Source organism: Bufo bufo, chromosome 7 (genome assembly GCF_905171765.1).
Source record: "Bufo bufo chromosome 7, aBufBuf1.1, whole genome shotgun sequence".
Taxonomy (NCBI): Eukaryota; Metazoa; Chordata; class Amphibia; order Anura; family Bufonidae; genus Bufo; species Bufo bufo.
Window position 1 is genome coordinate 200,076,220 of NC_053395.1, and position 15,219 is coordinate 200,091,438.

Consider the following 15,219-nt stretch of genomic DNA (forward strand, 5'->3'; position numbering starts at 1 on the left):
GAAGTATAAAGCAGAGTGTGATCCGGTATAATCCCTCAGAGACAGAGCTGTCAGTTCAGCTACCAGCACCCGGGCTGCGCTCCGTGGGATCCAATCTGAACAAGCGCCAAAATGAATGATCTTTACCAAAATCTGCAGCCCATCATTAGGCTAAATACACACGATGATTTTTTTCGTGCGGATTTTGATCTGCAGTGCAGATTTTAAAACCCCCAGTATGTCAATCTATTTTAATTTTTCCTGACCGGATTTTCTCCATACACTTCAACGGGGGAGAGTAAAATCCGCAAGTGAAAAATCCGCACCAATTGATGTGGATTGTACGCACGGATTTCAGTGCGGATTCTCCGCACATAAATCCCGAGCATGTACATTTACACCCTTATCCTCTAGCCCCACAGGTGAAGAAATATTATCAGACAGCAAGCAGAGATCTTAAGAATAATGAGGAGCTGAAAAACTGTATGTCAGAAAGATGGCTATTAAAGGTGTTGTGTTACTTCCGCAAATGGAATTTATCATGTAGAGAAAGTTAATACCAGGCACTTACTAATGTATTGCGATTGTCCATATTGCCTCCTTTGCTGGCTGGATTAAATTTTCCATCACATTATACACGGCTTGTTTCCATGTTTACGACCTCCCTGCAATCCAGCAATGGTGGTCATGCTTGCGCACTATAGGAAAAAGCACCAGCCTATGCACATTCCCATGGTCAGCACTTTTTCCTATAGTGCGCAAGCATGACCACCATTGCTGGATTACAGGGTGGTCATAACCCCTGGATATGAGCAGTGTATAATGTTATGTAAAAATTAATCCAAGCCAGCAAAGGAGGCAATATGGACAATCAGAATACATTAGTAAGTGACTTGTATTAACTTTCTCTACATGATAAATGCCAAGTGAGACAATACCTTTAAGCAGACCAGGTGTCGTGTGGCAAGCATTGGGGGGCTGGGTAGGACCCCCAAAGTCTGGCAGTGGCATAGGGCCCTTGAGCACTTATTTGGCAGATGAGCAATGATCATCTATACAGTGATTGGGTCGGTGCTCGCTTGCTTTTATTTACATTTATAAGCCAGGGGATCTGAATGAATGATCATTCTTGAGTTTGTGACAGTGTGAACAAATGATCTCATCCACTGCTTATACGATAAACATGAAAGCAATGACAATTTAGTGTTTGCAAAACTACAACTGCCAGTATGCCTGGACAGCCTACAGCTATTAGGGCATGCTGGGAGTTGTAGTTTTGCAACAGCTATAGGACCACAGTTTGAGCATCCCTGACCTAGAGGCTCTGCTCTCTCATTGACAGGGCCAGGCAGTGAAAACTTCATCACACCTGGTCCTGTCAATCAAAGTGCAGAGGGCGTGGCAATTGCAGAGAGAGCAGAGCCGCTAGGTTTAAGGTTTAAGGCCAACGCCCCGGTTTCTCCTAGAGCAGGGCTGGCCAACCTGCGGCCCTCCAGCTGTTGTAAAACTACAATGCCCACCAGGCCCTGCTGTAGGTTGATAGCTGTAGGCAGTCTAGGCATGCTGGGAATTGTAGTTTTACAACAGCTGGAGAGCCGCAGGTTGGCCATCCATGTCCTAGAGGTAATGAGGACACATATGAACATGGGACCAACACAGATGCCTTCAGCTGCCAAGTGCACATGTAACAGGTCAGCCGGTGTCATAGGGACAAAACTGCTGACAGATGCCCATCTTCAATAGGTTATATGCACTTCAAGTGGTACGTTACTAACACCTGCATAAAGTATAGCTCATTCTCTAGAGAGTGTCAAACAATGGGACCCCCACTAACCAGACACTGATGACATCATATCCATGTGCCAATCAACTAAATAAGAAAAGTGATAGAAAGCCCCCTAAATATGTGCAGCTGGGGTCACAAAGGATTTGGTACATTCATGGGGGAGGGTCAGGAAGACCAAGACAGTCTGTAAATCCTCGGAAGCCTCCTCATCACACTGGAAACCTGTAATCCGGCTTAATGTTGGGATTACTAGGTTATAGGGTAAACCAGAAGCCATTAATTACACTGCACGCATCGCCCCAGTGCCGGATTCACATGCAGCGGTTTAGAGAGCATTTTGCAGAGGTTTTGTTGTAAAAAAAAAAATCACCTTGAAGATTGCTTGAAACACACGGCGATTTTTATTTTTTTTAAACAAAAATAGGCCTCATGGAGATTTCTACCTCCGCATGGTCAGGATAAGGTTTTCTCACCGATACCACACGTTATTGATGTTATGGGCTTCACAAATTTTTCAGAGACATATGACAAGTTTAGATCGGCGGGGGTTTAAGCACTGAAACCCCCATCAATCCGTAGAACGAGGGGAGAGTAAAGGTGGATTCAGACGGGCCAACCGAGCGGCTGATTGACGGGAAGGAAGCGTTCTTTCCCGACAGTCGGCTGCTCGTTCAGTGAAGGAGACCGCGTATTTACGGTACAAGCAGCGATCTCCTTCACTGTATGAGGACGAGGGGTCGCTATAGCGATCCTTTATCCTCATACAGAATCATGGTTTCTGAGCAGCAGATCGCCGTTCAGACCGCACAATGTGCTGCCCAGAAGTCGTGATCAGTGGTGCCTGTATGAAGGACGCTCATTCATCGGGTGACTGGCGGCACCCTTTTGGCAGCAGTTTAGTTTCATCACTGCATTGTCCTCATTTTGGGCTAAAAATAATTTTTTTCAATTGCCTTTTATAAAAAAAATTAAGGAGTTTTTGATCCACAGCCTTCGCTTTCAGCGCATCTGCAGACCATATCTTTTCACCTGCTATGGGGGCTTGATCTGTAGCCCTTATCTCTGAATTTGTGACAGCTCATAAACACTCATTGTAGCTAAATTCTCATGGGTTTGATAAGGACTTAGACTTAGTTCACATCACCATTCAGCCTTTCCGTTTTCCTGCTCTGTTTAGGAGGACGGATATGGCACATAACTGAGCCGAACGGAGCCTAAGGACCCCATAGACTATAATGGGGTCCGTTAGGTTTCCGCTCAGAAGATGGTTTTGGAGCGGAGACTAAAGTTGTGCATTCAGGACTTTTGTCTCAGCTTCAAAATCATCTTCTAAGCAGAAACATAATGGACCCCATTATAGACTATAGCAGGGATCAGCAACCTTCGGCACTCCAGCTGCGGTGAAACTACAACTCCCAGCATGCACACCTCCTTGGCTGTTCTCAGAACTCCCAGAGAAGTTAATGGAGCATGCTGGGAGTCGTAGTTTCACAACAGCTGGAGTGCCGGAGGTTGCTGATCCCTGGTCTATGGGGCCCGAAGGGTTCTGTTTGGCGTCAGTTATGTGCCTTCTCCGTCCTTCCCGTTCTCCTAAACGGGGCAGGAGAACAGAAAGGCTGAACAGTGATGTGAACGAAGCCTCAAATAAGTATTTATGAGCTGCCAGGAGTTCGGAGACAAGAGATACAGATCGAGCTGTCAGAGCAGCTCACTGATAGATTCCCTGTAAAGCAGAAGGACATGGTCTGCAGATGCACAAAGCAAAGGCTTTAGGACAAAAACTGCCGAAATATTTTATTAAAGTCCAATTGAAAAACGATTTTTAGTCCTAAATGCACCAATAAGAACAACTCCCCCCAAAGATGCCCATAGTTAAGACTCCGGGTTTCATGTTTAGCAGCTTCTCTCTCACTAAACTTCTCTGCTCTCATCTCAACGCCGGCTGCAAAGTGAGAGGCAGCTGTGTATATCCAGATCTGCAAACCTGGCAGGGCCTTTGGCTCCCGCTGGGTCACTGGTGTGGAGTGAGGGGCACACCCAGCAATTTAAGACTGTTCTGCCTCCTCCCCGTATAAGAGCCTTCGTTACAAGGTCATTTCCCTCAACAACTAAAAAAGTAAATGTAAGTCTTGGAGTCGTCCCTTTCTGGCAACAGCTTTCCGATCAATCTTCAGGCGAGTGTTTAGGTGACAACCTCTATCAGGGTTGTCACCCAACTTTTCCAGACTACCTGCATACGGCCACGCTCAAGGGTCTCCAGACTACCTGCATACAGCCACGCTCCAGGGTCTCCAGACTACCTGCATACAGCCACGCTCCAGGGTCTCCAGACTACCTGCATACAGCCACGCTCCAGGGTCTCCAGACTACCTGCATACAGCCACGCTCCAGGGTCTCCAGACTACCTGCATACGGCCACGCTCCAGGGTCTCCAGACTACCTGCATACGGCCACGCTCCAGACTACCTGCATATAGCCACGCTCCAGGGTCTCCACACTACCTGCATACAGCCACGCTCCAGGGTCTCCACACTACCTGCATATAGCCACGCTCCAGGGTCTCCACACTACCTGCATACGGCCATGCTCCAGGGTCTCCACACTACCTGCATACGGCCACGCTCCAGGGTCTCCAGACTACCTGCATACAGCCACGCTCCAGGGTCTCCACACTACCTGCATATAGCCACGCTCCAGGGTCTCCAGACTACCTGCATATAGCCATGCTCCAGGGTCTCCACACTACCTGCATACAGCCACGCTCCAGGGTCTCCACACTACCTGCATACAGCCACGCTCCAGGGTCTCCACACTACCTGCATATAGCCACGCTCCAGGGTCTCCAGACTACCTGCATATAGCCACGCTCCAGGGTCTCCACACTACCTGCATACAGCCACGCTCCAGGGTCTCCAGACTACCTGCATATAGCCACACTCCAGGGTCTCCAGACTACCTGCATATAGCCACGCTCCAGGGTCTCCACACTACCTGCATATAGCTACGCTCCAGGGTCTCCAGACTACCTGCATACAGCCACGCTCCAGGGTCTCCACACTACCTGCATATAGCCACACTCCAGGGTCTCGGCAAAATTCAACCGGTTTGCCATTAAGGAGCTTTTAAAAGTTGGGCGACAACTACCGTGGGAACGCCTATGGCACAAACCCCGTCCATATTAGATCATAGAAGGGGGGAACTCCGTCTATAAGCTAGAGCTGGGCGCCACTAACAAGAAGCTGCCAATGTATAAAACCAATGACTAGTCATCTAGATACGGGATGCCCAACTTGCGGCCCTCCAGGTGTTGCAAAACTACTCCCAGCATGCCTGGACAGGCTACAGCAGAGCATAGTGGGAGTTGTAGTTTTACAACAGCTGGTTGGGCATCCCTGACCATGTAATCCCCTGCAGTGGCTGAATCTGTAAAATCAGCAGTCTGACACGGCTCTCCGGATATGGACCGGTGGCGATCAGCCGATCACCGCGGTGCATCTCGATTTAAAGGGCTCGTCTGATGAGACTCTTGACCTCGTCAGGTGCCTAATGGTTATGTCTGACAATGGGCCATATGGTGAATGGACCCGCAATGTGAAAGCGGCCTGATGGCGGTATATGTAAGGTGGCAGAGAGAGTCCCTACAGCTCCATATTACGGGCACATAGGCACTCGTGCCAATATAAGGTGCTAGAAGCAATGCTTCAAGGAGGAATCTCTGCATTATGAGGCAGTCCACAATTACCTTACAGATAGAGGCACAGTATAGGCTCACAGTGCACTAAGGACCACGTATTACGGATGTATATTATGGCCTGTGGTGGGGACTGCATTTGTAGCGTCCGACTGGCATAGGTGCCAGAAAAACTCTGTGTCAAACGTATCTAGAGCCCTATTCACCCAAGAGCGTCCTACTGGTATATCTCTATATACCTTTCCTGATGTATAGAATACCGCTGCGTCACAGAAAAAAAAAAAAAAAAGTACTGTGCGATATATGTTTAACATGCGAGCCTATGGGGGACAGATGCCATTGTGCGCCCGTCCAGTGCCATCCCTGCAGCCATAGGTATACATGAGCACTAGGATGCCAGGGGCTCGAGATCCACAGGTGCTGGAGCAGTGGAACACACACCGCTATAACGTCTCCATGTACCTTATACACTGCCATCAATGTGAAGAGCTGGCACAGCGCCACGCAGCAAAGCATCAATCAGACCTAATGTGGAGGGGGGGGGGGGGATCACTTAAAGAAACCGTACTGCTGCCTCATTAACCCCAAGATACCCAGAGGAGAGTGTGACCTTCAGAAAGCAAGCCTACAAAAAAAAAAAAAAAAAAAAAAAAGGTACAAACAGATATAGCAGAGCTGAACCGTTCAGAGCCGAACAGACTCTGCTGCATCTATCAAACAACCATAGCAGGAAAAGGGATATCGATGTGAATGAATCATTAATACCGTAAGAAATGTGAGTGCAAACTCTGATGCCAGGGCCCCTGAAGCCTTGGCAAGGGTATGAACTGAGCAGTCAGTCGAAAATCCTGGATCCCCCCTATACATTCCTGGCATTCCTCCCTCCATACGGAGGCGCACACACCTGCCCAGTCGTCAGCTGGAGGAGCAGCAGGCTTCCTGCCTGCAACGCTGCAGTAGATGCATCTGACGTTCCGCTCTGGATTTTCTCACAACCTTCAGGGTCTCCCCCCCCCCCTTCCCAATAGAGAAAGGCAAGGGGTCAACATAGGAGTCACTAATGACAAGCAGCGGAGCGCTGTCACATCTCATCACTGTGCAGGATTCAGTGGTGACCTTCATCGCTGGAGCTGCAAGCTACACAGTGTGGAAGCATCAGATGAGGCTTGGCACAGGCGGGCACGATGCAGAAAGAGCGTCTCGTAAAACTTCACATGCTGCCAATGTAAAATGAGCAACCCACTCCCGACCAAGGTGGCACAGGGCTGTGCTTGTAGCCGGCGGCCCATGGCATGGGTATAAATCCTGCGCATGTGAGTGCAGCACCAAGGAACGGAAAAGGACAAATATCATTCCGTGGCTGGCACAATCTCCTTCCTGCCCTTCGTATGATGCCCGCTCCGTGGACTTGGAAGAAAAATCAGGGTTTCCTCTAGCAAACTGGGTGAAACCACAACCTCATGTGCACAAGGACACACAACATGTCACCGTAACCAAAAAGCACACACATGTAAATGGATGACAGCAGGCACTAGATGGGTGGCAGGAGTTGGGTACCTGCAATGAATTATTTGCCCGCTGCCACTTGTACCACAGAAAGAAAGGTTGTGAAAAGGTACATGCACCAGGGGGAGAGGTTCTTTCAACTGGAGCAACAAGGTGGCTCCTAGCCCTAGCAGTGGGCACGCACCCAACAAGCCCTGGTCCCAGCGGTGGGCACACACCAAACAAGCGCTTGCTCTAGAGTTAAGCAACTGTCCAGTGGCCCCTTGCAGTAGGCACCTGCCAAACAAACCCTTGTCCAAGTACCTGCCTTGTAGCTACTTGCCCTAGCGGTGGTCACTTGCCATATTAGTCCTTGCCCTAGCGGTGGTCACTTGCCATATTAGTCCTTGCCCTAGCGGTGGTCACTTGCCATATTAGTCCTTGCCCTAGCGGTGGTCACTTGCCATATTAGTCCTTGCCCTAGCGGTGGTCACTTGCCATATTAGTCCTTGCCCTAGCGGTGGTCACTTGCCATATTAGTCTTTGCCCTAGCGGTGGTCACTTGCCATATTAATCCTTGCCCTAGCGGTGGTCACTTGCCATATTAATCCTTGCCCTAGCGGTGGTCACTTGCCATATTAGTCCTTGCCCTAGCGGTGGTCACTTGCCATATTAGTCCTTGCCCTAGCGGTGGTCACTTGCCATATTAATCCTTGCGCTTGCAGTGGGCACCTGCCCCATCCTTGCCCTTGCCGTGGGCACCTGCCCCATCCTTGCCCTTGCCGTGGGCACCTGCCCCATCCTTGCCGTGGGCACCTGCCCCATCCTTGCCCTTGCAGTGGGCACCTGCCCCCACAGAGTCCTTGTGCCAGTGGTGGGCCCCAGCCGGATGTGTCCAGGGGGCCGCACGAGCACTTGGGCAGGAGACCAGCCCTGCTGGGAGGAGGAGGAGGAGACGTATCCTGAAGGAACACGCACTGGAGAAGGGACAAGTAAGGAAGTGCAGGTAGCCATCCCGGCTGAAGTCCGCGCGGCCGCGCACAGAAAAGTTCTACAGCGGGAGCGGCGGAGAGCGGATTCTGCAGCCGAGGGGCGGGAGACGGCTCCACACACCGTCTGCCCCCGTCCACACACCTGGCGCACTCACCTGCCTGCTCACGTCTCCCCAGGCGCCGGATCCCGCAGCTTCATGAGTCTCCACAGCCGCCGGCAGCCCCGCTCCTCGGGCGGACTCTTACCCCGTGTCCATGGTGCGGGAGCCTAATCCCCTCTAGCGAGCACACCGCAGCAGCAGCGCCGGGGTCCCAGCCGCGTGACGTCACGGCGCAGCCGCTCTCCTCCCACGATGCCATTGGACGAGGCGCGCCCTCTCGGCCATCCTATTGGACAACCCCCTAGATCCAAACCAGCCAATGAGATCCCGGGGTCCCGTTGCCTTAGTTACCGATGCTGTTGACTGGAAGTAGGAGGAGCCATTGTGCTTGGACGGGACATTTATCCCGAGTGGATCGCGACAGACGATTATCGTATGCGACCCAGTGACCTGTAGGGAATGACAGGTGAGGCGCCAAGTGCCTGTTCTCATATCATCATACCCAGTCCCTGATATAATGCGACTACATGAGGTAAAGGGGGGGCTGGAGGACGTAGACGGGACAGTTTTAGCCTTCTCCTGGGTTTATTGGCGCCCCCTGTTGGATGATTGCTGAAGACCTGGGGGTAAAGGTTGTGAGCCCAGGGTCAGTCATTGGCCTGCTGGTCTATGCAAAATGGGGCACATTGGAGTTATTGCCTGGGGCCCCTGCTGTACCCTTGGGCCCTTTAACCGTCATCTACCAAAAACTCTGCAAGGAGATCTCAGCTGTTGAGGTCAGTGACACCATGCCTGATGGGTAGAATCCGGTGGCAGTTGGTGACATCAAAGGGGTTTGAGCTTCAGACTGGCAGACAGCTGAGATGACTGCCCCCTGGGTGAGGGTGGTCCATGCCAGAGGACCCCCCTTAAGATGGCCGCTAGAGCGTGACATCATGGAGGCTTGGAGATCTCAACATTGAGACCATCTGGAGGGGCTGGTGTGTCCCCTGTAGGGCACCAAAGCCTGTGGTGATGACACAGGGGAAGGCTGTGACAGACATTGCATGTGATGTCATCATGGATGGTGATGTCACAAGGGCCCTATAGATTGAGTGCTGGGACCCATCAGCTGCCAGAAATCTGGCACAATGCGGCGGTTTTCCACCACAAAGTCCGCCATCAAACGCCAACAATAGCTTTCAATTGACTTCAATGGAAAAAAAAAGCCACCCGGTGCACCCGGTGCCGATTCTTTCTGCCGCTAAATTGAGATCTGCTTAGAAGAGATCTGTTAGTGGATTCTGTATTGAAGTCAATGGGGAAGCAGTAAAAACAGGAGCGGTTTTAGAAGGTTTTTTTTTGTGGCATTTCTGCCCCCAACAACTATTCTGGATTATCTCACCCGAGGGCTGGATATGTAAAACGCTGCCAAATCCTCTTCTGAATCCAAAACCAATGGTTCTTCTAAAATGCTTCTAATACTTCTCTAAAGCCGCCACCAAATTACAAATCTGCCGCCAAAAATTACCTGTTTTCAGCTACTAATCTGCTGCGGACTGTAAGGGGTGGGGGAGGGGGTCACATCACAGATTAGGCTACTTTCACACTAGCGCTTAAAGAGGACCAGTCACCGCTCCTGACATTCCTGTTTTAATAGCTTCATGCATCCCCCATGTAATAACAATTCTGGAGCATCTATTCTTATGGCTCTATGTTGTCCAATTCCTCTAATATTTGTACTAGAAGTTCTGAATGAATTGCTAGCAGTCTGCAGTAAGGGTACAGAGGGGCGGTAACCAGTTGTGGGTGTGAACCTGCACAGACTGACAATGGCAGCACTGATTGGATAGAGCGAGTCTGTGCAGGGACACACCCCCAACTGGTTACCGCCCCTCTGTACCCTTACTGCAGACTGCTAGCAATTCATTCAGAACTTCTAGTAGAAATAACAGAGGAATGGCGCAACATACAGTCATAAGAATAGATGCTCCAGAATTGTTATCACATGGGGAATGCATGTCGCTATGAAAACAGGCATGTCAGGAGCGGTGACAGGTCCTCTTTAATATCCGGCAGGCTGGAGGATCTCTATACATTCCAACATTGCCAGAAGCTAAAGTGTTGGCGTCTGGGCCAGATGAAAACCGCCCGATTCTTGGCATATTTACTGGGTTGCAGCTGGATTTCCGCCGATTCTCATTATAGTGAATGGGGCCTGACGGTGACTCTTTAGCTTCCGGCAACGTAGTGAGATCCGGCAGGCTGTTCCCTGCTCGCCTTAGGTTAAAGGGGTTGTCCGGCTTCAGAGCTGAACCCGGACATACCCTTTTTTTCACCCATACAGCTCCCCTGAAGCTAGCATCGGAGCATCTCATGCTCCGATGCGCTCCCGTGCCCTGCGCTAAACCGCGCAGGGCAGGGGCTCTTTTGTTTTCAATAACACACTGCCGCTCGGAAACGTCCGCCCGGCAGTATGTTCGGTGACGTCACCGGCTCTGAGGGGCGGGCTTTAGCGCTGCCCTAGCCGTTTTACTGGCTAGGGCAGAGCTAAATCCCGCCCATCAGTGCCGGTGACGTCACCGGGGTTCCTGTCAGCCCCATGGAGAGCCCCGCTACGTCACCGGAACTCCTAAAAATGCCTTTGCCCTGCTCGATTTAGTGCAGGGCAAAGGAGAGCATCGGAGCATAAACTGCTCCGATGCTCATGTCAGGGGGGCTGCCGGGGTGAAAATGGAGGTATGTCCGCGTTCAGCTCTGAACCCGGACAACCCCTTTAAGTTCACACTGCAAAATCCGTAGCAGATTACTAGCTGAAAACAGGTGGTTTTTGGTGGCAGATTTCTAGGGGAATATTACAAGCGTTTTAGAAGATTATGTAGACGAGGATTTGGCAGCGTTTTCTGTATCCAGCCCTGGGGTTAGATAATTAAGAAGCATTTTTGGGGGCGGAAACCCCACTAAAACCGCTTCTAAAACTGCTGATGTTTTTTCTGTTCCTCCATTGACTTCAATACAAAATCCACGAACAGGTCACTTGTTAGCAAAATAACAAAATATATTTTTGTCATTTTGCTAAGGCTACTTTCACACTAGCGGCAGGACGGATCCAACAGACTGTTCAGCAAATAGTGTCAGTCAGCACTAACTGCCGCTGACACTTAAAATTACCAGCTCTTACCTCACCGAGGCCAGGAATCTCGATGACACGTACCCTCCGTCAATGACGGACCCTTGCGCCTTCCTACATACCTCCCCCTTTGTTCAACCGTGAGGGGGGGAATACCCGCCAGACAGTGTACGCGGGACAGGGCATCCGCGTTTCCCTGTAACCTGCCTGCCCTATGTTCCACGGAAAACTTAGTTTTGTAACGACAAGAACCATCTGGTGACCCGAGCATTCCTCTCTTTGGCTTGGCTCATCCACTTGAGAGGGGAGCGGTCGGTCACCAGACGGAACTTTCTCGCCAACAGATAATAGCGGAGAGACTCGAGTGCCAATTTGATGGCCAGGCACTCTCTCTCCACTATACTGTACCTAGTCTCGGCTGGGGTGAGCTTTCGGCTCAGGAAAACAATGGGATGTTCCTCCCCATTGATGTCCTGAGAGAGTACAGCTCTGAGGCCTACTTCAGAGGCATCGGTCTGTACCACAAACTCCCTCTTAAAGTCGGACGTCACCAATACCGGGGACCCACACAGGGCCGACTTCAAAGCGGAGAAAGCCTTTTCCGCCTGCTCAGTCCACTGGACCGTCACTGACTTGCGTCCCTTTAAAAGACCTGTCAATGGTGCAGCAACTGTAGCAAAATTGGGGACAAACCTCATATAGTACCCCACCATACCCAGGAGCGACTTTATTTGCCGAGTAGTGACAGGTTGGGGCCAATTCCTAATTGCCTCAATTTTGTTCACCTGAGATTTGATCATTCCGCGCCCAATTACATACCCCAGGTACTTGGTCTCTTCTAACCCTATCGCAGACTTTTTCGGATTAGCGTATCGACGATGTGGACGGAGTACAACGTCCATCAGCCTTTGAAATGTGGCGGGAGCGCCATGTAGACCAAAGGGTAATACCTTGTACGGATACAGTCCTTCTGGTGTGATGAAAGCCGTTTTTTCCTTGGCAGCCTCCGTCAAGGGTACCTGCCAGTACCCTTTGGTGAGGTCCAACACAGAAAAATACCAGGCTTGGCCTAACTTCTCAATAAGCTCATCCACTCGGGGCATGTGATATGCGTCAAACTTGGACACCTCATTCAGTTTGCGGAAATCGTTACAGAACCGCAATGTCCCGTCCGGCTTTGGTATTAAGACTATTGGATTAGCCCATTCACTTTTTAACTCCTCGATGACACCCAGCTGGAGCATTAGCTGCACTTCCTCCGCCATTGGCTTGTCACCAAGCCTCGGGTACCCGGTATGGTTTTAACCAGACTTTTGCCTGAGGCTCAGTGACAATGTCATGCCGGATTATGGAAGTGCGTCAAGGGAGGTCCGAGAATACATCCGTGTTCCAACTAATGAACTCGCTGGCTTCCCCACCCTGTTTAGAGGAAAGGCTGTCAGCAATTTTCACTGTGGCAGTCTCTTCCCTTGCTTCAGACAGAGGGGCCGAAACTGCTTCCCCTAAGAACCCTGGTCGTGGGCTGTCTTCCCAACAGGTTTCCCCATCTCTCCATGGTTTGAGCAAATTCACATGGTACACCTGCTCCGGCTTTCGCCTCCATGGCTGGTGTACCTTGTAATCTACCTCTCCAATTTTTTTCAAGTACTTCGTAGGGCCCCTGCCACCTAGCTAGGAACCTACTGTCTACGGTCGGTACCTGAACCAACACCCGGTCACCCGGGTTAAATTTCCGGACCCGAGCCTACCGATTATAGACCCTACTCTGGGCTCGCTGCGCTGCCTCCATATGCTCCCTAACCAGAGGTAACACTATTTCAATCCGTCCTTGCATCTGGGTAACGTACGCAACAACACTTTTGTGCGGTGTGGATTGTTGTTCCCACGCTTCTTTGGCGACGTCCAACAGACCGCGAGGGTGTCTGCCGTATAGCAGTTCGAAGGGAGAGAACCCAGTAGAGGCCTGGGCACTTCTCGCACTGCAAACCTGAGATAGGGCAGAAGAAGGTCCCAGTCCCTCCCGTCCTTAGACACCACTGATTTTAACATATTTTTTTGTGTTTAATTAAACGTCTCTACCAGGTCATCCGTTTGCGGATGATATACGGACGACCGTAGCTGTTTTATGCGGAGCAACTTACAGAGTTCCCTCATGACCTTGGACATAAACGGGGTCCCTTGGTCAGTCAGAACCTCCTTAGGCAGACCCACTCGAGAAAACATCTCCTTTAACTGCTTAGCTATGAGTTTGGCTGATGTATGACGCAGTGGCACCACCTCCGGGTACCGAGTGGCGTAGTCGAGGACAACTAAGATGTGTTGGTGCCCTCTAGCGGACTTCGGTACTGGGCCTATGAGATCCATAGCGATCCGCTCAAATGGAACCTCAATAATCGGGAGAGGGACCAGTGGACTATGGAAAGGTGGCTGGGGGCTGGTTATCTGGCAGGTTGGGCAGGACTTGCAATAGTCTTCCACCTCTCTGAACACATTGGGCCAGTAGAACCGTTGTAGAATCGGATCCTGCGTTTTCTGTTGGCCCAGGTGTCCCCCGAGAACATGTTGGTGGGCTAACTCCAACATGACCTTGCGATACACCTTGGGCACCACCAGCTGTTAAATATGCTCACCCCATAGTTGATTTACCCGGTACAGCATCTCCTGTTGAACCACAAAACGGGCGAACATAGATTCGGCCTCCGGTTGTTGCGGCTCACCCTCAACTACTACCACATTTTCCCAGGCTCGAGATAGAGTCGGGTCCTGGTGCTGTACTGTACCAAAGTTAGCTCTGGAGACATTGAGGTCTGCCAACTCCGGACCCGGCGGCAAGTCCTCCACGTCTCCCACCATCACACTTAGTGGGGTTGTCTCCCCCTCTTCCACCAAAGTGGCGGTCGCCCCTACCGCTGGCCCTTCGGACTCAGGTTCCCATGGTTCTGGTCTCCCCCTGAGCCGGGCCACTCTGCTAGGTTTACATCTGTCTCCTGGGTATCGGTAACTTTCGTAGCCGGCCAAAGTGCCGGGAAACCAGTAAAGTCTCTCCCAATTATTAGTTCATAGTACAACTTTGTGGCGACGGCCACTTCATGAGTCCACGTGCTGGCCACCGTGGATAGTGACACCAGGGCGGTGAGATAGTCCTTTAAGTCTCCATGGATGCACACTACGCCTACTTTTCGGCCAGTATACTCGGCGGGCAGCACCAGGGCAGCTCTTACCAGGGACACCAGGCTCCCTGAGTCCAGCAGCGCCACTGCCAGGGTATCTCCCACTTTACCTGGCACAGGTGACTATTGTCTCGGGGTTACCGGATGCACACAGCCTCCTGGCATACATTGAGGGGCAGTAGCCAAAGTTAGTGTCCATGGGTTCACCCAGATGGGGACAGTCGGCCCTTATGTGTCCAGGCTCATGACACCACCAGCAGACCAACGGGGCTGGGTCTGCAGGGGGTACGTCCCGGGCGGGTTTGGCTGGCACCAGCCGCCGGGCCTGGGGTGGAGATTTCCGGGGTTTGACTGGCCCCCTCTCAAAAGAACCCCCCTGCCAATTTCTAGTGGCCTTGTAGCACTCCACCAGGTCGACCATCTCTAGGGCATTACCAGGAGACACCTGGTCGATCCAGTGCTGGAGAGGGTATGGCAAAGCCCTCCAGAACACATCCGCCAGCAGGCGGTCCAGCATAGCAGTGGGACCTAGTACGTCAGGCTTCAGCCATTTTTGCAGCCGGTGTAGCAGATCATAGTACTGCGGTCTGGCGGGTTCAGCCAGGTTAAATTCCCTCTGACGCACTTGCTGGGCCCGGACCAATACATTCACCCCCAGTCTTGCCAGAATCTCACCTTTTACGGTCAGGTAGTCAGCCGCTTGATCAGGGTAGGTCAAAAAACACCTGCTGGTGTCCAGACGCCAGGAACAGAGCAATGACCTCAGCCCATTGGTCTCGGGTAACTTCTCCTGCACGGCCACCTTCTCGAACACCGCCAGATACGTCTCAACGTCGTCTGATTGGGTCATCTTAGGGATCGCCGCACGAACAGCTTTCCGGGCATCGTGGATGTAGCTGGGTATTT

General features: G+C 51.4%; 2 protein-coding genes across 7 annotated transcripts in view; one reads left to right on the forward strand and one right to left on the reverse strand.

Moving 5' to 3' along the window:
- The window catches only part of PKP4 (plakophilin 4), a 241,878-nt gene extending 233,627 nt beyond the window's left edge, over window positions 1-8,251 (reverse strand). For 3 of the 6 annotated variants that reach the window (XM_040440787.1, XM_040440790.1, XM_040440785.1), the window contains exon 1: window positions 8,089-8,251. The gene's annotated coding sequence lies outside the window, so the exon portion shown is untranslated. The remainder of the gene's footprint in view (window positions 1-8,088) is intronic. The other 3 variants (XM_040440786.1, XM_040440788.1, XM_040440784.1) reach the window with 1 other exon arrangement.
- A 141-nt stretch (window positions 8,252-8,392) lies between these two features.
- The window catches only part of CCDC148 (coiled-coil domain containing 148), a 220,169-nt gene continuing 213,342 nt past the window's right edge, over window positions 8,393-15,219 (forward strand). The window contains exon 1 of the mRNA XM_040440791.1: window positions 8,393-8,500. Within this exon, the coding sequence (XP_040296725.1) occupies window positions 8,494-8,500 (7 nt within the window). The 5' untranslated portion in view covers window positions 8,393-8,493. The remainder of the gene's footprint in view (window positions 8,501-15,219) is intronic.